Source organism: Petromyzon marinus, chromosome 29, assembly GCF_048934315.1.
Source record: "Petromyzon marinus isolate PM22_M1 ecotype Great Lakes invasive population chromosome 29, UKy_Petmar_22M1.pri1.0, whole genome shotgun sequence".
NCBI lineage: Eukaryota > Metazoa > Chordata > Hyperoartia > Petromyzontiformes > Petromyzontidae > Petromyzon > Petromyzon marinus.
The window spans coordinates 11,049,110-11,076,800 of NC_133695.1; the positions used below are offsets into that span (position 1 = coordinate 11,049,110).

General features: G+C 45.9%; 1 protein-coding gene across 1 annotated transcript; it reads right to left on the bottom strand.

The window, feature by feature from the left end:
- Positions 1–2,150: 2,150 nt before the first annotated feature.
- On the bottom strand, positions 2,151–26,625 carry SIL1 (SIL1 nucleotide exchange factor). Its single transcript, XM_032962624.2, has 11 exons — positions 26,496–26,625; positions 25,959–26,040; positions 24,865–24,984; positions 23,839–23,989; positions 23,167–23,296; positions 18,388–18,496; positions 16,910–17,095; positions 15,633–15,754; positions 11,885–11,981; positions 7,641–7,805; positions 2,151–7,324 (listed from the first exon to the last, which is right to left on the bottom strand). Exons 3-11 carry the CDS (start codon positions 24,961–24,963, stop codon positions 6,914–6,916), a joined length of 1,470 nt encoding a protein of 489 aa, XP_032818515.1. The 5' UTR covers positions 24,964–24,984; positions 25,959–26,040; positions 26,496–26,625; the 3' UTR covers positions 2,151–6,913.
- Positions 26,626–27,691: the final 1,066 nt, after the last annotated feature.

The following is a 27,691-nucleotide window of genomic DNA, read 5'->3' on the forward strand; positions in this document are numbered from 1 at the left end:
TCCCCTTAGCTTACCGGTCACAGCCTCCCGGAGAGGACACGTGGAAGGGGAGCTAAAACAATGATCAAAACTGGCGTCCGAAGGGTCGTCGGGAGTAAGGTCGCAGAGTTCTTGAGACGGCGGTGTCGATGCGCATTGACCGAATGTAACAACAGGCTTGGTGTGCGACGACCGATCGGAGGCAATCTTCTGAGAGCAAGTGACAACAATCACAGCACAGACGGGGAGAGGTGAGGCACGTCGCGTTCGTGAAAGCCCAAACTCAAAACAAACTCATGGGAATTGTAGCTGGGTCAGGACAGGCTTTGCGTGGGCGAAGTGTCCCCAAAGCCAAATAGAACGGAGAGCAGACGAGACGAAGTTGTGTCTACGCATGTATGTTGAACTTCTTTCGCACAGTACGTAGCCAACGGTGCTAATCGAGTTTTAAACAACGGGGCAAAAAAAAAATCTGCTACAGATAAGGAAACAATGTCCAATAAACGACAGTGCTTCCAACAAGAATAACTGCGTGCAGCATTTTTGTTTTGTCGCGGACTGTCCTCTTATCCCCTGTGAGAGAACAGTGTAGATATAATCGCATTCCAGTTGGGAGGCCTCGAGGCACAGGAGGCCTTAGTCTGTAATATTACCTTCATAGCAGCAATGATCGGAGAAAGTGGCTCAGCGGTTAGGACACTGCACTGCGACCCCAGCAACCCGAGTTCAATTCCGCAAACCGTGTATTATTTAAAATTAATTCCGGGACTCAGACCTTTTACGAAAGGAAACCAAACCGAACAGCGTGGTAAACGGTGCCATAGGCTGGTTGGGGCGATGGTAGCCGAAGGAGGTAAATGCATCCGAGATGACCACCACAGATATGGAGCAATGAGAACGGTTCGCGTGCAGGAGGAGGTGGATCGTGGCATCGCGGTACGCTGCGCGAGGTGGTGGCGGCATGGGGACGCTTTGACACAGCAGTGGGTGAAGGGCTGATTATCCAGAGAGAGAGAGAGAGGAAAGCGTGCAGGACATTTGCACAGCAATTCTATCGTTCAGCCTCTTTGGAATCAAGGGAAATCCAACTGCTCTGTTGTTTGAGATGGTGGCGGCTTGGAGACCTTCATCCAGCAGTGTATTGACCCTAGCTGATGACTGAAAATCAGAAATTCTGAGTTCTTTCTTGTTTAGAACCCGTTGAAACGCTACCAATGCCTCCGCTAAAGCCTCACGTTTGCGCAAGTAAAAATAGCGTTTCAATCTCTCAAGCGATCAAATGTGCGCGTCACGGAGCAAACGTCGAAGGAATCCGAAAAGTAAAATTAAATCTCGGATATACTGATTCACGGTGCAGTCGAAGATTGTCGTAATTTGCTGGTCACGGTCACAAAGTGCATGATGGCGAACTGGTGTGAGGGCAACCTGCAGTGCTCATATCGTCGCAAGGGGAAATGAAGCGATGTCAAGCGAGGTAGAGCACGTGTTGCACCCCTGTACACACTGTCTGTATTCATATGATGCTGATGGGGGTGAGATATTTACGTGGGTCGCTGCGGTGTCGAGATGTTGACTACCTCGTCTTGTTTTGATTTAAAGCTTTCGTGACTGCAGTAATTCATATTCTTAGCTCTTTCGGTAAAGTCACGTTGAAGGGAAACAATACAATAATAAAATATATAAAATAAAATTTCTCACGACGTTTCGACCATAACACAAACGGTCGTCATCAGGTGTGTTTGTGTTATGGTCGAAACGTCGTGAGAATATTTATTGTTTTATATATATTTTATTGTTGTTGTTTCCCTTCAACGTGACTTTACCGAAAGAGCTAAGAATATACCTCGTCTTGTGTACAGGATGTCGTGGGTTCGATCCCGACTGACACCGGCTATATATTTGGAGTTTGCGTGTCTCTCTCTCTCTTCCCGTGGTGGCATCGATTTTTATCCGGGCACTCCCGTTTTTCCCCCCTCCACATTTAGAATTAACACGCGTTGACAGCATGTGGCTGCTACACATGTCCACGTGATATAAGCCACTTTGTTGAGCTATCGTTTGTGGGCAGGTCGCTTCTGAAAAAAGATCTAAACCGCGCAGTGGGCCTTACCTGGTAAAATAAAAAAAATGCAAATAGTTCTTGGAGCTAAAATGAAGCAAAACTTTGTGAATTATCGGAATCAGAGGTTTATTTTCCAGAGTCAAGCCCATTGAGCTAAGAAGCTTTTTTTAAGGGTGACTTAGCTCGGGGTGACAGCAAAATTAAGCACAATGTGCGCATATACGCTTAATAAATTCACATTCGTGTTCATCTTTACTTGAAACATGCGGTCACACCTCTAACTTTTTGACTTTTTAGAGGAATTGTTTTTACCTCATCATGCCAAGATAAAAATTTCCATTTTGACAATTATCAGGCATAAGCAATCAACCGGTCACGTCTCGACTTGCATTGCAATGGCAAATAGATGCAATGGCAAATAGATGAAAACTTAAATGAAATTTGCATCATCGACAAAATGTTTCATTAACTTTTTTTTTACAAACTCCTTTTCGAGTACATCTAATGATTTTTTTGGCCAACCATTTCTCTTGCCAGAGCTTTAACGGGTGAGCCCAATACATGCAGGATGTCTTATAATTGTTGTAAGTCACCGGGTGCTTACAACATTCTCTTATGCATGTAGTTAGACGTGTGTGAAAAGACGAAGATCACCAGACCACACAGAAGTCGAGCTTCTGTTAACGCCTGATGATGCTGGTTGTAATCTCCAGCAAGAATGTCGTACATAATATTGTCAAAATGTCCTCGCTTATCACCAACCCTCTTGTTTGCTGATAAACTAAATCAATTGGCATTATTTACCCACGTAACTTTTTTATTGGCTCGGTCACGTGGATGGTCTAACCCAGAAGTAACAAATGACACAAACTTCAATGTTTGCAAACGTACAAAAAGTCACAAGTGTCAGCAGCAAATTTCATTCCAGCATTAATAAAACACACCACGTGGGTTTCCACTTGGCAGAGAAAACCTCCAGTTTGAGACCCCACGCACTCAACGATTTTCTCGCAAAAGACGACACGAAGCTCGGCTTTAGGCGAATTTTGGATTTGCATAATTTATGCACAGACCTCCGACTTGAAGGGATTGGCTACGTTTGCTGCGAAAGAAGTTTAACATAAGGTACATACACGTGTTCACTTAACAGCAAAAACAACCCTCAGTACTCTATATTCTTGGTTCTTTCGGTAAAGTCACGTAGAAGGGAAACAATAAAATTATAAAACAATAAAATTCTCACGTTCCCACAGCAAGAAACATTTCTTGCTATGCTTTTCACACCTGATGATTGCTTGTGTTGCAGTCGAAACGTGAGAATTGTATTGTTTTATATTTTTATTATTTTATTGTTTCCCTTCTACGTGGTGACTTTCCCGAAAGAACCAAGAATATGAATCCCTGCAGTCACGAAAGCTTTAAATCCTCAGTACTCTATTAATAATTAACATTGCCTTGAAGCACAAAACTGTTGGCTCCCGTTTTGTCCGATGTAAATGATTTTTAACGTTCTGTTTTGAGTCGTGCCAGCACTGCAACGGACAATGGAGTCTGGTAAAAAAACAACTTTAAACAACCAGATTTTCCAGGTTTGCTCATTGTTCCATTATATCCTTACCTAGTCAACATTCCTGCAAAGCTTAATGAAACTGCAGTTTATTTACAGATATTCACACTTTCAGTTATGCCTCACTGAATATTCAAACGACAATTATCTTGCGGTCACTAAACCAATTTTTACTTGCAATTGCACAGAGGTAAAAGTGCCCTTGCATAGGCTTAGGTTCAACAACACGCGAATCGTGTACCGAGTGTACAGCCATCGGTCTTAAGCATCTTGCAAAACCACCAGTTTCTGCAGAACTTTGTGGGCATCTTATCCCAATGTCACCGTTATTAATGTGCGCAAACAGGACCAGCCCATCGAACAGAGCTCACCGTAGGCCGGTTTGGTGCTGAATCGCACTCGCCAGGGTGTTGTCGAAGCGATTCGTTTTCCGGCCGGCACTAACATCTGTTGCCAGGGGGGTTTTCTCATCATTTGCAGATCTCAACGATCGCAAATAGCACAATAAACACGTATGAGAAATCAGCGTTGAAAATTAATTTACTAACCAGTACAGAGCGAGTTTACAGAAACCAAAGTAGAATAAATCATACCACCTACATCTCTTACGACACATTCCATGTTCTGACGGTTGGAGCACATGCAAAACAACGCACAAAACGTAATATCGGTCCTAACACAATACATAGAGCAACACGGTTGTGACCAAGACGCTTGGTGTGGGATATTAGACGATGGATGACAATTTTGACTTCAAAATGAGCAATGTTGGAAATGGTCAAAATCCATTTCTACAATTTGTGTAGATGACCGAATGGACAAAATCATGCAAAGTGGCACAGCATCGCCCTCGCAGAATCATTCCTTACCCACGAGGCCTCGTCATTGTCCCGGAGTAAGGTACACATATCTTGGCAAGGGAAGATTTAAAAAAATGTAGATAAACTGCTTCAAATTTTTTTTGTTTATTCATCCTAGGAAGGTTGGGAGTCTCAAGACTCCGACGTGTCCTACGTTGGGACGTTTGTCCATTTCTACCGAGTGTTCGTGTGCGCGATGAAACTGAAGCATTCGTGGAACACTGCAAGGCTCACGACAGGCTTCACAACCCCCCATAGATTTACTCCCACCCCCCCCGCCCCCCCCCCCCCCCGAGCCACCTTGCAGCCCCAGTGGGTTTGGAAGTCCCACAAATCTGCACGATTCGCCAACATTTTTCCCTCAAAATCAATCACAGGCATCCGCCACGACGCCTTATCTTATATTACAAAAGGAGGCACACACTTTAAAATAGCAATTAAATTCATCATAACATAATCTAGTGGCACTCAATTAACAGTGTGGCATATTTTTGTTCAAGTGCCATCAATAATAATGTTAAAAGCAAACCGTAAAATAAAAAAAATGCTAATCACTAAAAGTTAAAGTATCATGTAGGCCTGAGAGATTCATGCAATTCATTCAAAACAATCGGGACAATGTGTCCATTCATGACAGTGTTAAATGCGTTAACTTTAAGGTGGTTTTTTTGCTTGTTTTCATGTAATTTACTGAGTTCTGGGCACCGATCTGGCCAGGACGGGGCATGGACATGGCCACCTCCCACTTTTCACCATGCAAACCGATTAGCACGGTTGATTGGTTGGTTGGTCTACGTACGGTGCGGGAAAGAGGTTCAACAAACATACAGAGCACAGACGAGATATGTTCGAGACGAGTAAACAATCAAATGCTTCACATACAGACCCCCCCCCACATAACAATCATGGATGGGTCACTACGAGTCTTGCCGCCTATTGCTGTTATCAAATTTGTAAACAAGCTCGCACTGCACATTGCTTGGAATGTGCCCAGGGCCACCCCATGGCCCTCTTAATTCAAGAGGTCACTTAAGGAATAAACTCTTCCACTCGTGAAGGATAACATCGGGTTTTCAGTCCAAGTTGGAGAAACCGGGCTGGTCAATTTACATTCCCTGGGTTTAACCAAGGCATAGCCTGCACGTACGTTGAATATCATTCGCACCGTACGTAGCCAACCGTGCTAATCGGAGGTGCCGGGGAAAGGACAACAAAAAGAGATCCTGCCATATCTAAGGAGATACTACAGTCTTGGTTCTTATTGTTTCCCTTCTACGTGACTTTACCGAAAGAACCAAGAATATGAATCCCTGCAGTCACAAAAGCTTTAAATCAAAAGAGATACTTACTATTCAAAAATGGAAAACGGTGCATCTTCTTTGGTTCTTTTGGTAAAGTCACGTAGAATGAGAATAAAATAATAAAATAATAAAATAAATTTGCACAATTACATTCTCACGACGTTTCGGCCACCACACAAGCGGCCTTCATCAGGTGAAGGGACGAGACTGTCTGGAGGACAGCGCTGGAGCGAACAAAGCCAAGCTCAGACCGCGACCTTTAAGCTGTGTGAGAGGAAACAGAGCGCCTTGACAAAGGAATTAGCATAAAAAATGAGCATTTAATTGGCGGACTTAGCATGATGAACGGTGTAGAGGGGGTGAACATGTGCAGACCGGCGACGGGGGGAGGGGGAGTTTACATATTGATGGCGTGAAAAGGGAATTTAAGCTGCTGCGAAAGTTTGGGATACCACTACTTGAAAAAATATACTGTACCATTGAAAATTAGTTTAATGTTTAGTTCGGATAATTTAGCATTAAAATAGCTGAGTGATTAGCTTGTGACTGGTCACATAAATTAGGGGGTTTGTATAATAATGAAACGATCTGGTACATTAGGAAGACAAAGCATTTAAATACACTCTTCTTCTTTCGCATGGCCGGTGTAGATGCAGAGCAACGACTACAAATTCATGCTCAGGTCGGTCAAGCCAGACAACCGCGTCAGGAGCAGCGGAGTGCATCGTCGCTGCGATGTTTCCTGTGTATGACAACACCGTTATAGGCCATGGAATGGAAAGAAATAATATTTCAAGGCGCTTCAAATATTTATTGGCGTCATTACACTTCAACGTACATACAAGGGCCTCGTTCTCTGATTGTTCGCACGGTGCTCGTTCAGCGTTTGCTGTGGCAGTGCACGCTGCCATCGGAATTCTACAAACAGTCCCCACTCAAAAAATTAAATCATTCGCTCACTTCTTCCTTGAAAAGACAATGGCGGCTTTTCAAGGAAGAAACAAAGGGGTACGCAATTAGTGAAAGCGGAAAACACGGCCTCACGTCGCCATCACAAACGCTCATTAACAGGCAACCACTCGAGCTCACCGCACACGACAATCATAAATTAAGATTCAATCCCAGCGACGGGGGAGTTGGGGGGTCAATCGCTCGAGGCTACCGTCGTCGCGGGGTCAAGTTCGGCCGCCAGCTTCTCCACGTCGTTCAGCATGCCGTCGAAGTACCCGTCCGCGTCTCCCTCGGCCGCCTCCTGCCGCGCCAGACGGCGGTACTCGTCGCGGAGCAGCGCCAGCCTCCGCGCCAGCGCGTGGCTCCGCTCCGGCTCCAGGAACGCGTCGCGGCACGCGGGCATCAGCGCCAGCACGGCCGCCAGGGCCTTCTCGCGCGAGTCGTGGTCGGGGCTGGCGTCGCCATCGGACAGGAGGGGCGCCGCCATGTCGCACCAGCCGAGCGAGGCGAGCGCCGGCGCCAGGGCCATGCGGCGGTACTGCTCCAGGCGCTCGGCGTGCCGCTCCCGCTCAGTCTCGTCACCGGAGGTCGACTCCAGCTGGCTCTGCAGAGGTGCGCGGAGAGAAAGGGGGGAAGGGGTGGTGGGTACACGTAAGCAGCCGTGTGATGCGCACGTCTGAAGGCTTCTGCACACATTTGTTAAAGAGCTTCACGGCTCATCGGATTCCTTCTTCAATCCGAGTGAAGATTCTGAGATTCTGCGCTTGTGCAGACTTCACCCGTTTTGCGATGTTCAGCACCGCAAACGGGACAGCCTCTCGAAGGCAGGATGTTTCGAATAAAAAGCGCTCGTCATCGGAGAGCAGCAAAGCGAGCAAGCGGGGCGGGCGCCGCACGTCGTTGGCGACGGGCCATTTCACCTTCTCGTTGAGCATGTCCCCGATCAGCGTCAGCACCTTGAACCTCAGCGAGCGCGTGCCTTCGCCGTCGAAGATCCGGCCGAGCGCGGAGAGGCCGCCCAGCGACAGGAAGCGCTGCTGCGCGTACGGGAAGTGGCGCAGCGCCGCCGCAAGGGCGTACAGCGCCTGCGGGTGATCGAGGAACGGAGAAGGGGGGGGGGGAGGAAAAAAACAAAAACGGCTCGAGGCTTCAGACAAAACGGGATGAGCCCCCCGCGGTGGCTGTGCTTGGAAACACAATCCAATTCTGGGCTGGGTTCCTTCCTTTTTTGCTTCACTGTTTTTTTTCTTTTTTCCAGGAGGAAGTCAAGACCTCTGGTGAAGCAGCACATGGGAAATAACGATTTTCAAGATGTGGGGAAATTATGATCGTTTTCATTCAAAATGCTGTGGGACCTACAATTCTTCACATTAATATAGCAGTCCCTGGGTTTACGTTTTTAGTCTGTTCCACAAAAACTACTGTTTCCCAATATAACTGTTAATAGAATTCACTTTTATAAGTTGAAAACTAAGTAAAAATCAGAGTCTGCAAGAGAGCTGTTTCCACTGCCAAAACAGAAAACAATGTTCACAAAGCCAGTCGAGGTCTACACTCTCATAAATGGGCGGCGTCGATTAGCCGATGGCATGGCTCAGCCTCACGAGCATTCGAATTGGCCGAAATTGGCACCCGCGTGCATAACGTAAACTCACCGTTAATCATAATTTCAACATTAGTCGAAACCATGGAGGGTCCTATGGGAGGCGAACGTTAACCGATGTCACTGTTAACCAAGGGGCTACTGCAATACAATTAGTATCCATACTCTTTGGTTCTGTCGGTAAAGTCACGTAGGTATAAAATAAAATAAATTAAATCACGACGTTTCGGGCGCAACACAAGCGCAGAGGTAAAACCCATTGGGCAAGAAACGCTCATTTTTAATGGAGACCTGGGTTACATTCAAACAGCACAAGGTTATCCACAGAGGTGCTATCCTTTCACAAACTGTTATCAGAATATCCCCAACGATGCATGATTAAAAGGTTTAAGTTAAATTGTGATTGTGTGTCATAATTATGGCTCGCATGAAGGCAGTGGTGTCTTGAAGCAGCTGGCCAGCTAAGAGGAACAATACTACGCCTGCGTGACCCAGTCACTTTAAGTTCAGGGTTTGAATCCAGCTCTCCTGATAAGTTAAACAAAAATTGTTCACAGCTGGAAAAAAACGTTTAGTTTCAGCTCGATTGCCAACTAAACAAGAACCCCCCCAACTGGGCTCCGATTATGCCGAGTTGGAAGCGTGCACTCGTATTCAGTGATTTAAGACAAAGCTGAACACTTATTAACCACAATTCAGCGACAGACGGTAGTGGCTGTATATAAATAATTCGGCACACCGTGGCTTTCGTGCAAGTTATATCTGGGTACTGGACAAATTTAGCACAATTAGAAAAAGGTCTGAAACAAAACAATTTTTTTTATTTTACCAGGTAAGGCCCACTGAGCTATATAGCTCTTTCAGCTTTTATCATATCGAAAAATCATATCGAAAAATCCAGCAGCCAAATACTCTAAACGCATGTTTCTAAAACGTGGAGGCAAAAACCGGAGGACCCGGAGAAACATCCAAACTCCGAATTTCCACACGTCAGGGTCGAGGTCGAACCCACAGCCTCCTGAATACCAGGCGACGTAGTCGACACCTCGGCGCCATGTCAAAGTGTGCCCCACTCCAGCGTACGGTAGAGGCCTTCACCTTTCCGCTTACAACCCGGAGCCTTTGGTGCCATTTCCACATTCCCACAGTGGGGACCGAGCGCCGTTGACTTTTCCGCAAAGTGGTACCCCCAGAGAGATAAACAACCGTGTCGATCCCAGACCAACAACAACGGACCATTGATTGCGCGAACAATTCTGGCTATCGACTGATGATGCTGGTTGTAGTTACCGGGGAAACGTCATGCTCTATTGCAAATGTTGCGAGTTTACGCTCCAACACACCGGGGGGTGTGCTAAACTAGTAACGAATTGGCATGTTTTGTTTACTTGACGAACTTTACCAAATGGCCGTGTCAAATGGCGGCGGGTTTAACAGCACATTGATATTTACACAATCTAACCCAAAAGACCAATATTTTAGATAATATTAGACGCGTTAAACCGCGGTCCCAAAAGCCTACATGTTAAACTGCGCAAACCCCACCAAGAAAATCTTAAAATGACTAGTTATACTTTATACATTCACAACCATCAGATGGTGATCACTTCTAAAGATGGCAGTAACAAATATATATATATCTTTCTGCGGAGCTGAAGAAAGTGAATTCGGCAACATTTTTTTTATCGCAGCTGAGGAGAATGCAAACAATCTCTTGCTCAAACATTTTTCTAAATTTACTCTTTAGTATCTTTCAATGGCCCCTCTTCTTCACAGGCGAACAAGATAGTTTACAAACACAACACCTGATAAAAAAGTTACACACAGTAAAGGACCCCCCCCCCACCCCGCCTAAAGTAATTTGCCTGAACTTCGTGCCAGATTCTTGGTTTGCCTACATCAAGCCGAGTGAAAAATATTACGCAGCAGAAAATGCAGCTCAGGTAAACTATTTAAAAATGGCACATTTGCTTAGGGGTTTTTTTAACACTCATTATTCCAAACAAATACTCATATAATAAATTTGACCATGGAATCCATGATTATAATTTCTGCCATCTGAAGATTCCCAGTGGCTGACAAATTGGAATCATGGCCATTCTGAGTAGCTACAACCAAGGCCACATTTGGCTCCACTTCATCTCGAAAAGTGCGTGCGATCGAGACAACACTGCTTCGAGACAAAGTGCACTTGGTCATTGATCCAAAGCAGCGCGTTTACAAAACTACCTCCATAAAAAGCAGGTGACATCACCACCTTTACGTACGCCTCAAAAAGGTATGGTTTGATATTTTAGTGTCTTAGAGATGCACAAATCACCACCGTCAAACAGCAGACAGTGTGCAGTCATGCCAGCATGGAAGAGTAGGGCCAATATACCCTGTCAAGAAAGAGGCTCTCTAGGGATACCTCTAGTGCAGGCCCATAGCCAGGTGGGTGGTGGCAATGCACACCTGTAATCCAGCACTGTGGAGGCGAGGGTTGTTGGATCGTACAAATCTTGCGAAACTCCCTTCCCATGGTTGTCAAGGTGTATGGGATAGCGTTTCCCCTTCACACGTATGGCTTTTCTGCAGGTGCTCCGGTTTCCCACCGCATATGAACGCCCGTAAAAAAAAAAAAAATCGGCCGATAAACAACACCTCAATATATCGAGGACCGCAGGAGCTTGGGAAATTTTTTGGTGCCGGCTCATCGCGTGGCTGCTTTACTGCATGTGCGTGGTTGCTCCTCGCGCCTACGAATCCTCCTCTCTCCGCGCGAGCGGAGTGAGCACTGTGCGGTGGTACCGCGTTACCGAGTTGAGCGTTATTCTTTCGTCAGCAGGGTCAGGAGCAAACAATTGCTGGGATGCACCTTTCCCCGAGGAACACGAGGGAGTGATCCTAGAAACTTAAAACATGCCGGCCAAGTGCGCCGGCACAACCAATGAGGAATCAACGAGCCATTCATAGCGGTCGAGTTGACCACCAGGTAAGGCCCTCCGAGCTATGTAGCTCTTTTTTTCAGAAGCCACCTGGCCACAAATGATAGCTCAACGAAGTGGCTCGTCGGGTGGAAATTTATCGAAGCCAAATACTCTAAACGCACGTTGATTCTAAATGCGGAGGGGAAAAAAGGAGCACCCGGAGAAAATCCCACACGACCGCGGGGAGAACATGCAAGCTCCATATATACAGGCGTCGCGTTGGAAATGAACCCACCACCTCCTGTGTACCAGGCGAGGTAGTTAACCCTTTTCCATTCCGAGACATCTGCAAGTTGCAGGGTGGTCCTGTTCACCACCTAATCTCGGAATGTGCAAGCAGTTCAGTGTTAATTTAATTTAGAGAGGCGTAGCACAGTTGTTTTTAAAGATACTGTACTCACCGCAGAGAACTATAGCAACACGGCCTCACTCTACGATAGCTGGCGCCAAACTGTGCCACGCGCGCCCTCCCGCATGGCCTTGCGGGAGCCTCGGTACCGATAAAGTTATTTTATTTTTTTCTTCCGATTCCCAATGGGAAAGGGTGAACATCTCGCCACCAGGGCGAGTTCTGCCTGAAGGGTCCGCGCACCTTCTTGGTGACAGGCAGCTGCTGCTCTGTGGCGAGGGCGGTGACGAGCTTCTGCAAGAGGCCCCCATCCACTGCCTCAACCTGCACCGGAGGATTCCTGCAGAAGCAGCAGCAGCAGCAAAGGCAGACAAGGCAGCTGCAAATCACATCGACGATAAATGCGAACAAAATTACGTACCCTGGAACACAATATCCCCATAGACAGTGCTACAGAAAGACAAGGCAAGTGGGGGTGCTTCAAGCTACACCTCCGATTAGCACGGTTGGCTATCTACATAAGTATTCGAAAGACGTTCAACATACGTACACAAGCCACTTTAACGAATGTTTCACAAAAAAATGTCTGGCGATGTCGGCAGGAGAGCTGCAATTCAAGAATGATCAGCAGATGCCGTCTCGGGATGCAGAGGATCCTGAAAATGCTGTAGTTTTTTTCTCACTCAAATTGTCCGAAGTTATAATTTGATCCCAACATTTCAATTGCTTTGAGCTTTTGTTTTCGTTCACTATGATGTGATCGAGTCGTGGCTTAGACAGAGCCACAATTTTCACCTTACGTGCCCTATGTTATTGTGCTAAACACTCAGGGCTTATGACACTACGATTCCATTTACAATTTTAATTTGTTCTCTTACAATTAAAAAAAGATTAGGATACTGAGCAACCTACACAACAAATAACGACATCGTGTATTTCGAATAACACAAAATATAAAAGAAAACTATCAACCATCGAGTCACAGTCGTGACTCCAGCCAAGTGAAGAATTGAAAGGCCGCGACTCCAATCATCAGTGACAGCACATATCACTGTGACTATACACAAGACAAAAAACTTTTCGCCAAATATGGCACTGTCAGAGCTGTTCCCAGATGCTGCACTGCCACTATTGACGCAATGGAGGCAAACTAGGTACTGCACCTTCTGTTTTTTTTTCCAAGTTGCAATGAGGTTTTGATGTCAGAAAAATTGGAAGGGGTCCAAGAGGCAATTTCCTTTTCTGAATTTGTCCTTTTTAAAACTTAAAACGTAGGAGGTATGCTTGTTGTTTGTTTCTACATTTCTTATGTTGGTGTGCTTGGTGATAATTCATCTGCAACTAAAAATACCACCACGATTGGTAATATTTAGAAATCGTCAAGGAGCAACACAATCACATGTCCGCACTTGCAACCAACGTACACGGTCGTTATCCTCATTTTAATCAACCAAACACCGCATTGAAGTAAATCAACCAAACACCGCATTGAAGTAAACGGAGCAGAGAAAAGATACACGGGTCCTTAGGACAATGATTAAAATGTTTTTTTTTAAACATGCACTGCAAAAAATAGTCTCACACAACACAAATAAAAAAAACAACCACCTGTGAAAATATTTTGAAAAGAGCCATAACGTGTCCCCTACAGAGCATTGCTCCGGATCAATGTTAAAATTGTGTCTCATCGCGTTATTTCCGTTGTGCCATCACCGTTAATTCACAAAGCAGTCAAGCACTGCGATAGCTTGGTGATAATGGTCTACAGTAAAAAAAAAAATTCACAACAAAAAAACCACCACCTGAATTTGAACGACAAACGTTTGTTCATTTAAAAATAAACATTGCTTGAATGCATATTCTACGGGTCTTTCGGTAAAGCCACGTAGATAGAAAAATAATAAAAATATCACGACGTTTCGATCGCAACACAAGCAATGAACGCGATTGCTTGTGTTGCGATCGAAACGTCGTTATATTTGTATTATTTTTCTATGTACGTGGCTTTACCGAAAGACCCATAGAATATGTATTCCTGCAGTCACGAAAGCTTTAAGTCAAGATTGTTGGAATACCATTTGTTTTCAAAGGAACAATGACAGCTTTGGATGTCTATGTACCGTGCTGATCACAACACAGTTTTCAAGTCGGCAGCAGACTGGGCCTGTGGATTAAAAATGGCGCTCACTTAAATGCCTCGGCAACATTACATCACAACCCCTCTCAAACCATTCACAGCGCAGCTCCCCCCAGTGGCAGCTATCCCATTGTGTAGCACAAGGATGAGATTCAGCACCAGCCTGCAAGTGGGGGCACCACAGTGGTAAGATGTTAACTACCTCGCCTGGTATACAGGAGTTCGTGGGTTCGATCCCGACCGTGATGCCTGTATATTTAGAGTTTGCATGTTCACCCCGTGGTCACGTGGATTTTTCTCCAGGTCCTCTGGTTTTTCCCTCCACATTTATAAACATGCGTTTAGAGTATTTGGCTGCATTACATTTCCACATAAATCACTTCGTTGAGCTATCATTTGTGGCCAGGTCGCTTTTGAAAAGAGAGCTATATAGCTTTGTGGACCTTACCGGATAAAATTAAAATAGTTGTTTTAATTCAATTCGCCTGCCAGAAGGGGGCGATGATTGCTGTGTAATTTCAAGTGGGTAATTTGCTGTTCAGCTTTTCAAATTCTGACCATGGTGCCAGCAGTACAAAATGGCCTATTTGTTGAGAAAAATATAAATACTCTCCACCTGATGACGGATGCTTGTGTTGCGCCCGAAACGTCGTGATTTAATTTATTTTATACCTACGGGACTTTACCGAAAGAACCAAGAGTATGGATGCCTGCAGTCACGAAAACTTCAAATCTAGATTATTTGTTGAGAATTACATTTAAGGGATCTGTTAATGTCCACCGTATGTATGTTGAACTTCTTTCGCACCATACGTAGCCAACCGTGCGGATCGTAGCTGTGGCTAATACACCCGCAGTCATAACCCGAGCGGCCAGCTGGATTCAAACGGTGACCCTCTGAAACAAACGGCGAATGCGCTACCACCAACCCGTCACACGGCTAATGAAAAATTAAAAAATGACATAACAATGCGATGCTTGTGGTGATATTTATCGTTAATACGCCCGCAGTAATGACAAGGGTGGCCTACTGGAGTTGAACCGCGTACCTCTGAAACAAGCGGCGAACGTGCTTACTGCTGGCCCATGTCACTGCTAACTGATAATTGGAAAAATAAAGATATAACGCCGTGCGATGCGTGTTGCTACACCATCACACAACAGAGAATTCTGCACAGCACCTGCCGCAAAGGTTTAAGACGTATAATGCTCAAGGCGATGGTTGGTGGACCACACAGATTTGTGAAACTCCCAAAACCACTGGGCTATGGAGATGGCCAAGTGACGGCAAGTACAACAAGTGGCCTCGTGAACTTGTCCGTGTGAGCCTTTCCAGTTCCCTCCAGGTACTCAAAGTATTCTTCCACAAATCAAACACTCCTTTAAAAAGAAATTGGCCAAACATTCCAACGCAGTCATACTCCCCAAAAAGAGAGCCTTGTAACTCGGTGAGGCTTCCTCGATCCATACAGAACAACATCTATGATGGTATTGCTGCTCCAAGAGGGATTCTGGTCATTGTCAAGAAGCCGCTCCACCTCTACCCCCTTCTATTCCTGCCCACAACTACCACTGCTGGGCATTCCCCCCCACCCACTACCTCCCACGACTACCCAAACCAGTCCACCCCCAATGTGGGGGGGAAGGGGTGGGACATAAACAGGAAGAGGTGGGGTCTAAAGAAGGGGGCAAAGCCCACAGAGGTTGACCTTCCCTCTTGATTTAAAATAATGCACGGAATCAAAAATATGCAGCAGGCAGCAATGACACCTTTAGTGTGTCAGATTCCGGCTGCAGGCAAAGTAGTTGCTGTCCTTTTTCTTTACCGTTACTTCAAAGGACAAAAATACCCACCCGGACATGGCCGATCCCAGCACAAAAGCTGCGTTTTTCCGAATCTCAGGCTCGGAGGAGTTGAGGGCGTTGACAAGTTTCTGGAGGCCTCCCAGCGTCGCCAGATCCCGGGCATTGTCCACCTGTTGATGCAGCACAATGCCGAGTCCCGTTCAGCACCGCCGTTCACACCCCTGGCCACGCTAACACGGCGTTGCTCTACTATAAGTATAGCTCAGCGTTCTTGACTAACTCTCAGAGGGGGGCCCTACTTTCGCCGATAAAACATCATCAGTGCGAGGACCGCCACACATCTGAAACCATTGTGGTTTGACAGCACGATCATGATGGGGCGTGTTGTCACGTGTTCTGTATTGTCGGGGGCTGCACGTCAGGGGCCGCACTAAAGGCCACCAGGGGCCGCCAGTGGCCCGCGATGGCCTTGAAATTAAGAACCACTGTGGTATAGATGCCCACAGTGCTTACATACTCAGAGGTATATATGCACAAGCACTGTGTGTAATAATAGATTTTGCTCCCACTGCCTTTTGCTGCCGAGCACATACTTCTGCAGCCTGTAATACCTATAATGCATGGTGGTCACCCGTTCAAGCTCTTATCCAGGCTCAATTATACCATGTCTTCAACATCCGATGAGATCATGCATCCGGTGAAAGGGCGAACTGGTCACATGCATTGCCGACAAGCGTTCAGAAAACCTCCATGGTTTTTTTTTTGGCATATCTATAGCGCTTGCCAACGAAAGTAGTGGGCTGTACTTAATCACACTGCAAGTATCGTATGCGACTGCATGCTATTTACAGTGGGCTACTGATGTTGATAGTTTTCTGTTGCCACGTAACAACGATGCAAGACTCCACGTGTTTGGCGAGGACTTCTCATCACTTACTCTTCGGCAAAAGCGCAAACCAACTGCGTTGCAGCTCAAAAGCAGACAATATAAAAATCTAATTACGTGAGAAGTATAATTTGGATATAAGGACACCGTAAATTAGCACAGTGCACATACAACCAGCTCGTCCTTACATTGCACTGGCGGAGGGAAAGCGAAGGGGCAACTTATGATACAAGCACACTCCGTCAGATATAAGCACACATGCCCCACCTTTGCTTCCACAGATTTTGTGTGCGCTTATACCCAAGCCTCTCTCCTGGTATACCCAGCATTTAACAAACACGACAGAATCTCCAGGTAATGTGCCTAGCAAACATGCACAACAAACATATAACATATCGACTTGAGAGTTCAGAGATGAGGTACCGCAGCAGGTCCACACCTGGTGCACGTAGTACTCCAGGTCGAAGAGGGCGGCACTGCGCTCCGTCACGGGGGCGTCGGGCTGCGAGAACGTGGCCAGCAGTTTGCGCATGATCTGCGAGTCCGACTCGGCCTTCACGTGCATCTCATCGAAGTCTTTCTTGATCTCGTCCATCGAACGGAATTTTTTCTTGACTTCGTCTGCCTGAAACCGTGAGGCACAACACGGTCAAGCAATGACAACCGAGGAGGCAAGGATGCAATTAGCAGTAATCAAATATAAACACATTCTTTTTCTCAGTGATGTAATGAATTATTAGACCGATCGTGCATTCATCATCTTTGCCCTGGCATTACTAAAACACTGTTGAATACGTTTTATAAACAATTAAAATTGTACACACACTGCAGACAAAAAATAGAAATATTCACCCATACGACCTCAGAGACTGTTGCTGTCAGTAAGTACCTTGTAAAGCCCTGCCACCTTTGTGTCCCCAGTACTCATGTTCAGACGCCACTCCAGGTTTCTCATTTATGACAGAAATTCACCGAGGGTGGAAATTCAGGAAAAACTGAGATGGCATGTGCCACCACGCACGGCCACAAACGGGTCGAGCCCTTTCCGTCGCGTTTTTGGGTTGTGCCCCTGTTGACTTTGGAACGTCCCGCTGTATTTGGTCGGGCAGCTTCTACAGGAACGGAATTCACGGAACTCAATTCAGTTCCCCAAGGAGCACCCAGCAAGTAAAGCGAAACGTCGGCACACCACGCCGAACAATGCGCGGTAACAACCTGAAAGCCCTATTGCTGCACAAGCTGCCCACAGCAATGCAGTGCAGGTAAGTTAATGGCCACGCTGAGTAGAGAAATCAGTGGCAGATTCAAGGGGGGGAGGACGAGTTGGGGGGGGGGGGCAATCCCTCCCCCTTTGAGACCCTAACAATTGGCATTCAACACTTTGCCATTCCGAGACGTCTGCAAGTTGCAGGGTGGGAGGTTCCGTTCGCCTCCGAATCGCCAAACGTGCAAGCGGCTCAACATAAGTTTTATTCAGAGGCGTAGCGCCGTTGTTTTTAATGACATTGTTACTCGACGCAGAGAACTGTAGTGACACGACCGCACTCTACAATAGCTGGTGCCAAACTGTGCCACACGCCCTCCCGCATGGCCTTGTGGGAGCGCCAGTACCAAACAAGTTATTTTGTTAAATTTATTCTGATAAAACGAAATCGCAATTAAAAAAAAAACTGATGACGTACACATACATTGGAAAGGGTTAATTGGAAATGGCCAGAGAAAATGTATTTAATGTCTGGAAGTCTGTATTTACTATGTATTATTAACATGAGCCCTATTTAAAGGGTTTGACACCTCATGACCGCCCTCCATCGCCCCCCCTCGGGAAGTTTCTAAGCTCCGCCCCCGACAGAGAGACGCCCACGGCTCCCAGGGGGGGGCGTGTCTGCCCGCAATGAACCTCGCTGCTCTGCCTACGTGCGCCTTGGCAGCCGCGGCATCTGGGTCCGAGTACTTGAACTTCTTGAGCGCCTCCTTGAGCTCCGTGGCCGTGTAGGAGCCGGCCTCCACATCCAGGCTGCCCTTCCTGCACCCCGCACGCACAACAAACGTTCAAGAGGAAACTTTGGCGTCATTGTTTTTTTTTTAAGCAATAGGCGCTTAACTTTTTTTCAATTAGATTTTCATTTGTTAAAACTATTTCAACAGTCAAAGATCCCATGAAATGAAACGCCTTGTTTGCAAGGGTGGCCACCAGGGTGTGGATTGACACATTATGACTGTGGGGGAGGGGGGTTTAAACACGTGGTGGATATTCCTCATTCCTATGGCAAAGCAGTCGATTATTGAGGACGAGTATTGTAGACCTTCCACCTAGTGGTGCACACTAGAAGCTGCACATTATACCAAAATCATGATACTGGAGGAATCCGATGAGCTATAAAGCTCGTCGGAGCTTTATAGCTCATATTTTTCCAGTCAGGGCAGTAAGAACGTTACAACAGTACAAAAAACACGTTAAGAGTACAAGAAAGGTAAACAAATCACCCAAACACATACAAATAAAACTAAACCATCCCCATGCTAACCGAGAAAGCCCACCGAGATATTCACTCATTTTTCAAAAGCGACCTGGCCACAAATAATAGCTCAACAAAGTGGCTTACCATTTGGATATTTATCATAGCAAAATTGTCTAAATTGGAAGCCACCCAATCTATAAATGATACACAATACATGCAAGAGAAATGATAATTAAATCCTCTGGACAGATCTACCTTGGCCTCGCACAAAATGAATGTATCCCGAGCAAGTTGAGAACAAAGGCAATGGTTTAGTGAATGCAGTCACACTGCCACACAGCGGACCACATACAAAGATTAGCCGCTACTTGTTTTTAACATTTTTGTTGCCAGTGCATCACGTAAACAATTTGCTCTTTCACCGACATTTCAACGTCGGCCAGCGACCAAAAGTAATTTCCACTCATACACTCTACGTGGTCTCTAGAAACGCAAGATGTATCTATGGCTACGATACTCGAGGCTCTTAATTAGTTAATGTAAACGTGTTTCTCTTTTGTTACGCATTCCGTCAATTCTGCACGTAAAGCAAAGTCAATATCCACGTCACCCCATGTACTACACTTCAAGGTGCCAACCTACACAACACCGAGACTGCACTCTTATACGCAAACATTATTTGCGCCACACATGGCACCGGGCTGCCGAGCAAGCTCAAGCCAACGTTCGAGGGAACAAACCAACTTCCAAGCAAGTTTGTAACAATGTACTCTTGTTGCTTTGTGCCCAGCTTTACTACGCGCTCACAGCGAGCAAAATAAACGACGTTGGCACCCTTCCTGTTCCCAGTGGCTCAGATATCCAAAATCTTTAGGGTTGGGAGAGACGCTCCTGGAAGTCGGCAAGAGATTAAATAAATTAATACACAAAATTAACCAATAGCCATGATGAGCCGTAGCCACCGGAAGACGACTACAAGGCATCCACTTCCGGAGGCTATGGCTCAGCACACAGCTATTTATTAATTTACAAAATGCAATTATTCGTATAATTATTACAATTCCACCAACTCTTCCAGGAGCGCTAGCACACCCCTGAAGTTCTATGCATCGAGGCCACAGGATCCAGCGGACACGAAGGGGAGCCACACAAACATAAAAGTTTTTCATTTCATCAACGATGTCCGGGCTCTGACCAATCAATGGAGGACCAAAGATTAAGGCTATTTTGCCGCCGTCCTGTCAGATTAACGCTTCGACAGAAGCAGCGATTTTGGGTCCTTCTCAGCTATGGGATTTACAATAAAAATAGACCATGCTCACCCCATTTTACGAGTGGAGGTAACGAAAACATACATTTGTCAAGTATATGTTCGAATACGAGCGCTTTGCTAAAATGCTTGCTTTTGACGATATTACACATTATTTACACACATGTTCTGTAGATGGTAGAAACATTTAATGATCTTGTAAGAACCAGCCTAACAACCACGTGTGAGATATGTGCTGCATTGGAATTGATTAAAAAAAATCACATCCAGGAACAAATGTAAAAACATGTGGTTGTCACTCTTCTAATTCCGTTTTTTACTTCCTGTATAGGTGCACTGAACTTAATGGGACACCAGAGATAATATAAACGTAGTATTTGAGATACCTATACATTCTGCTCTCCTATGTCGTGTTTTCAAAACGCAAATTTAAATATAACAATGTAATAGGGAACACATTTTTTTACTAACGTGGATGCGAATTGGATATAATGCGATTAAGTGAACGGACCTACATCGCACGAGTCGGAAAAAGCGTAGCATCACACAAGGAAAGATTGCTGCTGGATGCTTCCCCACGCGCCTCGATCTTTGTTCAGCCTACGTACGCATCTCACGTATTATCGCGGACTGTGCTTTACCCTATATAATATATTAATTATTCATATAATATATTTCCATAATGCGGTGTTTTTCCGAAACATCGCATTATAGAACATACTATATTAATACTTTTGATCGGACTTGATATCACAGCTCAAGGCCACAAATTAGTCAAGGGTAAGTACCCACTCGATTTCACTGCACAGCTGCTGGAGGTGGCTTGGTGACTCAGAGCAGACTCACGCCATGCAAAAAGCAGAGTCAGCACTGCTTAAACAGTCTGAATCCATAATTAAACAATGTTCCCACTTTTAGCTTGCCGACGGCCATCCTGGCCACTCGTGACTCACGAAAAATTTGATTGGTCACTTAATTTGCATAATGAAGCCATGGGAATAAAAACGTTGTTTAAATTGGCATGTGACAATGTTTAAAACGGCATACAAAATGTTGCGTGGATAAGAGACACTGAAAAAGAACTTGGGAAGTATTGTCTACATCTGTCAGGGCCGTTACCCATAATGCACAGTTAGACAGTGGTCACTAGAAGTGTCTGTCTCAGGACACAGCATGGCTATCACATAATTGGAATGTGAAGGAAAGAGTAACAAGAGACAAAAAGCTTTAATATTTTGACCGGAATGTGGCCAAAACAAAACAGTTCAAACGAAGTAATTAATTTGGCTCATTCATTATATACAAACAAATTATTATTACGTGTTTTAAAACACTACCAAAAATTTATTTATACAGCATCTATACCATATGTAATCATGTGGGAGTATTCGTGCTAGATAATAGAAGTTCTCAGTGTAGGCATAATTGGGCAATGTTTAACTCCGGCAGCCACCGCACATCGAGGTTAGGTTGTGCATCATTTAACATGCACGAAAAATAAAAGGTGAGAAACGGTTAAGCAGGTCACGTCACGAGAAGGGACGGCCGACGATCAAGAATAACGATGGTGTGGCAGCCAAGGGATGGCAAGCGTCCAAAAGTACACCCACCGAGGAGATGGGCCGATGAAATCAGTTCGCGTGCAGGTGCTGGGTAAATTACTACATCGTAGGACCGCAAGAGATGGTGGTGGCTTGGCGAGGCCTTGATCCAGCAGTGGACTGACAATGGCCAAGTGCTAAAAACGCTCTTGTCCGTGGCATCAGACTGGAGAAAAGTCCCTGAGCTTAGCCGAGAACACGCAACCTGCAACTCGGAGCCATCTAGAGCACGACCAGGCTGCATTGCAGTCTGAATGTTTACTTTGTCATAGCCAACCATTACTCAGGACTTGGTCGCTCACAGGAACACACATAAGTCAATACAATTCACATAAACGCTGTATCGTACTATTTAGATGTCTAGGTTTTTGTTATTGGGCCCAGCACATTTAATGATGCCTTTAATGAAATCCAAATTAACATTACACACACCTTTGAATTAAAACTTTCGTGACTGCAGGAAGTCATATTCTATGGTTCTTTCGGTAAAGTCACGTAGATAGAAAAAAAGATAACAATAAGATAATAAAAAATAAAGTGAATACAAATATCATGACGTTCGATCCCAACACAAGCGATCGAAACGTCGTGATATTTTTATTCACTTCATTTTTATTATTTTATTGTTATATTTTTTCTATCTACGCAACTTTGCCGAAAGAACAATAGAATATTAAACATCTATTTTTATATCCAAGTAAACATTATGGATTTCATAAAAAACTAATTGACACTACATAAACAACTCAGCGACAACCTTTATACCAGATTAATTCTTATTTATGGGATTATCTGCAAATAATCTCAAAATCCATCATGAGAATAACCTCATTGAAATATTCTAGATTTGAAGCTTTCGTGACTGCAAGGATCCATATACTCTTTGGTTCTATTCGGTAAAGTCACGTAGGTAAAAATAAATAAATAAATATTTAGTAATAATCGTTGTGTAGGCCGATGTATATGCCTGTGTCCTGCCTGTATATATATATGTACACATCACTCTAAATCGAACACCACAATATTAAAAGCAGCCAAGCTATAATAAGGCAGTGTTCGACATTGCAAGGCCCGCTGAGCACTGGCAGCCCATAGTGGCCTTTAATGCGGGCCCTTGACGTGCGGCCACCGACAATACACAAATGTGAAAACACCCCATCATCATCGTGCTGCTGTGAAACCCAACAATGGTTTCAAATGTGTGGCGGCCCTCACACTGATGTCTTATTAGCAAAAGTGTCCCCCCCCCCCCGAAAAATTGTGAAAAACACTGCCTTACGGTGTTAAGACTAACACATGTACTTTGTATGCAAGCCGTGGACTACTACGGAAACGGGCAACGCAGTGACGTGCGGACTATCACTTGTCTCTCTGCTTGCGGTCATCCTTATTCTCTCCATGATTGCGTCCGTCCGCTTCGTCCAGCAACTTAGCCTCCCTCTCGCCTGTCTGAAGGTTGAGCCTGATGTGCAAGCCAGCTGGTACCGCTTGGCCTGAAACAAAGACAAGGTGCACACATTCCAGAATACATATTGGTTGGGATTCCATGGCGAGACGTGGCACTGCTGTTTGGAGAGAGCTCTGATATAAGAGAACACATTTTATTATTTTCTCCCAGGACACAAAGTGCGCATCAAGTAATTTAAGAAAAATGTATACACGTTTAAAAAAAAAAAACTGAAAGCGAGTCGTACTTTGACATTTAATTGATATGGCAGTTGAAACAATGGTAGAGGATTTTAACCCCCCACTGCCACCTGTGTCCACCCAGTAGTACGAATGGTTACAGCACATTCTGCAATTGGCAGGCCGCATATGGTGCGGCAATGTGTGGCTACTCCCAACTCTTCCAAGACCTCTAGCCAGCATTGACGAGTGGGCCAAGATGCCCCCTTAGAGGGGCTCTCTAAAGCTCCCTAGAGTGGGAAGCCATGCCGCCAACAGCGGCACGAGCGAGTAATTTCAGGTCGAGTGAGAGCATCGTGATGGTATTCGACAATATGCAACAGTAGAAGCCTCGGGTGATCATTCTTACCTGGCTTCAGTGACTGCCATTCACTTGTGGGGTGAAACACCTCCGGGTTATACTCCTCCTCCTGCTGCTCCATCTCCGTGGTGACTGTTGCATCATTCGCTTCCGGACCATCCTCAACGTTCGCCTCAACCAGCACAAGGGCCGACGTCTCCTGTATACCAGCACGCAATATTTCACTAATGCGTTAGTTTTTGTTCGCACCGCTAATGCAACACATTCTGGTTATTAAAAGGTAAAGGTGCAGTCCTTAAACTTATTTCACACACCACTACCAGTGGTAGAGCCTCCACTAGAGGAAGGTGTGGAGAGCCACTCGAAGAGGGTATTTGGCCTACTCTTCCACATTGTCTAAAATCTTGGAAGAGGTGGGGATGCCCACACTACTCGGCACATGGGACCTGACGGTTGACTGTGTACCCATTTCAACTGCCGGGTGGACAGGTAGGGGCAATTTTCCCATTGTTTGAACTGCCACCTCTGGAATGCAAATCCAGTGAGCTCACCAATTATTAATTCATGACAGCATCCCTTTGTCGAGTGAATATCTTACGTTAATGTGCTTATGCCCTTTGCAGGTGCTCTAAATGTATGTAGACTACCAGCTCAATATGGCATTTTAATTGGAGCTATAATGGCACATCTTCGTGCAGATAAAAAAATCTTTCATATCTGTTTTTGTGTGCCAATTGAAAAGTTGCAAACTGGTCAAACAGATAAAGTAATGGCAACAACTCTTGCCCAGCCATATATGAACACGAGCCACTATTTCAGGAAAAATACTGCACAATCCTATAGCGAAGGATTAAGTCGATGTAGCTTATCCTTAATAAACACCAAGTCTTTCTCAAACAATATTACGTGTGATCAGACACAAAACAATTATTAATCATTATCCTTCGTTATTCAATCAGGGAAAGCAAATGGTTTGGTGCAAGTCATAAATGTCTCACTACGTTGCAGATTTCTTGTCAACACTTGCACAACGTTGTCATGTTTGTTGCAAACGACACAATGTCGAAAGCGGACCTTTGCTCTGACGTTCAGAGTAGAAGACAGGGCGACGGCCAGGAGCAGAAGGGAGAGACGGTCACTGCAGCCCATGGTGAGGAAGCTTCCTAATCTCATTATGACAATAGTGACAATAGCCTGAAAGGGAACATTTGGAAGCAACATAAATCATCATAAACTCGGCATATACAACGCACATTACTGTACAGCCATACAGTCTACAAATGGAATTAATGTTACACCTGTGACTAATAGTGTGCTTGAGCTACTGATTGTTACTTAAACTAAAACAATATTTTGCAAGGGCAAGGCCCACTTTACTATACAGATCTTATTTTTTCAGAAGCAACCTGGCCACAAATGATAGGTCAACGAAGTGGCTTATGTGGACATTTACAGTAAGCCAAACACTCTAATCGCATGTTTCTAAATTTGGAGGGGAAAACCCGAAAGACCCAGGGACAATTCCACACGACCACAGGGTGGGAGAAATGCAAACCCCAAATAGACAGGCGTCAGGGTCCGGATCGAACCCACAACCTCCTCCATCCCAAAAAAAAGCATAAAGTGTGCCCAGGCTCGAACCAGCAAGGAGGCGGTGGTTGCCTGTATCCGTTGTTGGAACCTAACCAGTGGTGTACATTTCACGGTCCTACGGCATGGGTGAGTTCATCCACAACACAACAGAACCAGTTGGTTTTGTGCAGCACGTATTTTATCGATCCTAGATGGACAGCGAGCCGAGGACCAATCGATACATCACCGCGAGATGTTAACTACCTCGCCCGGTCTACAAGAAGTCGTGTCTACTATCCGGCCATGACGCCTGTATATTTGGTCGCATGGATCTTTCCCAGGGTCCTCTGGGTTTTTCCCGTCAACATTTAGAATCAACATGCGTTTAGAGTATGTTATACATTTCCACACGATAAAACACTTGGTTGAGCGATCCATTTGCGATAGCAAGGTCGCTTCTAAAAAAATAGCTGCATGGCTCAGCGGGCCTTAGCTGGTAAGGCCGATGCTTTGCCACGTAACATCAAGTACTGAATGTCTCACCACCACACTGATGATGAACATTAAACAGACACGCGCCGATGACGAAAACTTACCGTGCAGCGTGAAGATCCGCAGCTTGCGATCTTCGGGTTGTTTCTCGGTTTTTTTTAACAGGCAACGTTCCGGGCAATGACCCTTCTTAAAAACGAGGTTTAATTACTAACAGCCCGCGATACACAACAGCGTGTGCTCCGATGATTAGCCAATACGCGCAACGCTGCTCAAATAGTGGTTACGTGCTACAGTTATACACAGTGTACATACTACACACACATTTATATAAATACGATGGTTGTTCGTGTGTATCGTCCTACAGTTATACCACACACAGGTGTTGCTGGGTTAAGATCCACACACACCACCCGACAGACAATGAGTAAGGTTTGTCACGTTACTAATACAGCACACCGGTGTGCTGAGAGCAAATCCACGACATTTACAATCGGGTGGTGGCGGTTTTAAAGACGCATTTATATTTATACGATCTCACACACACAAAAAAACTGTTATGGATATTGGTCGCGAAAGCCTACGTGTTAAACCAGTGTGTGTGTGTGTGGACAATATATACTATAAACACAGACACATACAGCAGCGGCGGCTTCTTTCTAAATAACAACAGCAGCTGTTGTTGTTGTTTACACACCACAACACGAGTACACCAGCGACAGTGAACCCGGAACTCGCCGCATTGCCGCCCTTTATATAGACACGACTACCACGTGGGTTGCTCGCGGGTTGCGTCAACCACTCAGCGACACCCCGGGCTGGCGCACGTTGACCAATCAAGCGGGGGCACGCCGCCACTCCATCGCCTCGCATTGGTCAATGACGGACCCCCCCCCCCCTTCCCTCATCCCCCCCCCCCACTCATTACGTCGTCGTGGCCCAATCGATGCACGCGCAGGCAACCAGGCGGACCAATCGCGGCGGCGGAGACAAGCCCACGTCGCCGCGTCCCATTGGTCAAGATGCTGCCCGCGCCGCGTCATCATTTTTGTTCAAGTCCCAATGAGTCACCGCAATTGCACGCGCGAGACAAAGATCCCCCGTGTAGCCTTCGCAGACTGTTGGGGCAAGTGCTGTTAGCGAGCACCTGTGAAGGCCGGAACGACACACGAGGGGGGTGGGCGGCCAGCAAGACGCCCGGCCGCCTTTGTCTCCCCAGTGGCGATGTTTACACACCTCACCAGCGAATCATTTGATGCTGAGTCAACCTAGGGGAGGCCCAGAACCCATTCAGATACTGTAATCATCACTGGTGTTGGTTGTGAGCGGAAATCAAACTCGGGTCGCCGGGTTGGTAGCGCAGTGCGCTAAAGATTGTACTACCACTCCCCGCACGCACACACTCGGTTTCACACAACAACAACAACCGCCATTCGCCACTAAGTGGCGGTGACGTCACCACGACGCTTGTGCTAGGCCATGTGCACCTTGAGGCCACGTGAAGTGTCGAACGCCCGCTGGCAGGAGGTCACGGGGCAGACCCAGGTGCCCCGGGTCGACTGACTGAGATGACCGAGACGACTGGCTGATGCACCAGCTGTGCCCCCTACTGTGCCAACTTGCTGTGCTTTAGCCACCCGGCGCTCCGCTCGTTGTTGTGAGCGTCGCTCCTCCGCCCTCCGTTGTTGTTGGAGGGTGACTGCCTCCAACTGCCCAGTAGCAGCGTCCTTCACGAGCCTCCTCCACAGAGGCCGATCTTGACACCGCTGGTACCAGTCATCGGCAAGTCCACTCAGCTCCACGTCCTCCTGTACCACGTCGCTCCATCTCTTCTCTA

What these genes read in the sequence shown, in the direction of transcription:
- SIL1 (XM_032962624.2), bottom strand. Translation starts at nt 24,963, where the DNA reads ATGAGATTAGGAAGCTTCCTCACCATGGGCTGCAGTGACCGTCTCTCC. An exon ending in CTCTGAACGTCAGAGCAAAG is followed by an intron (nt 23,990 to 24,864) that starts GTCCGCTTTCGA and finishes GCTGGTATACAG; the next exon opens with GAGACGTCGGCCCTTGTGCT. An exon ending in ATGGCAGTCACTGAAGCCAG is followed by an intron (nt 23,297 to 23,838) that starts GTAAGAATGATC and finishes TCTTTGTTTCAG; the next exon opens with GCCAAGCGGTACCAGCTGGC.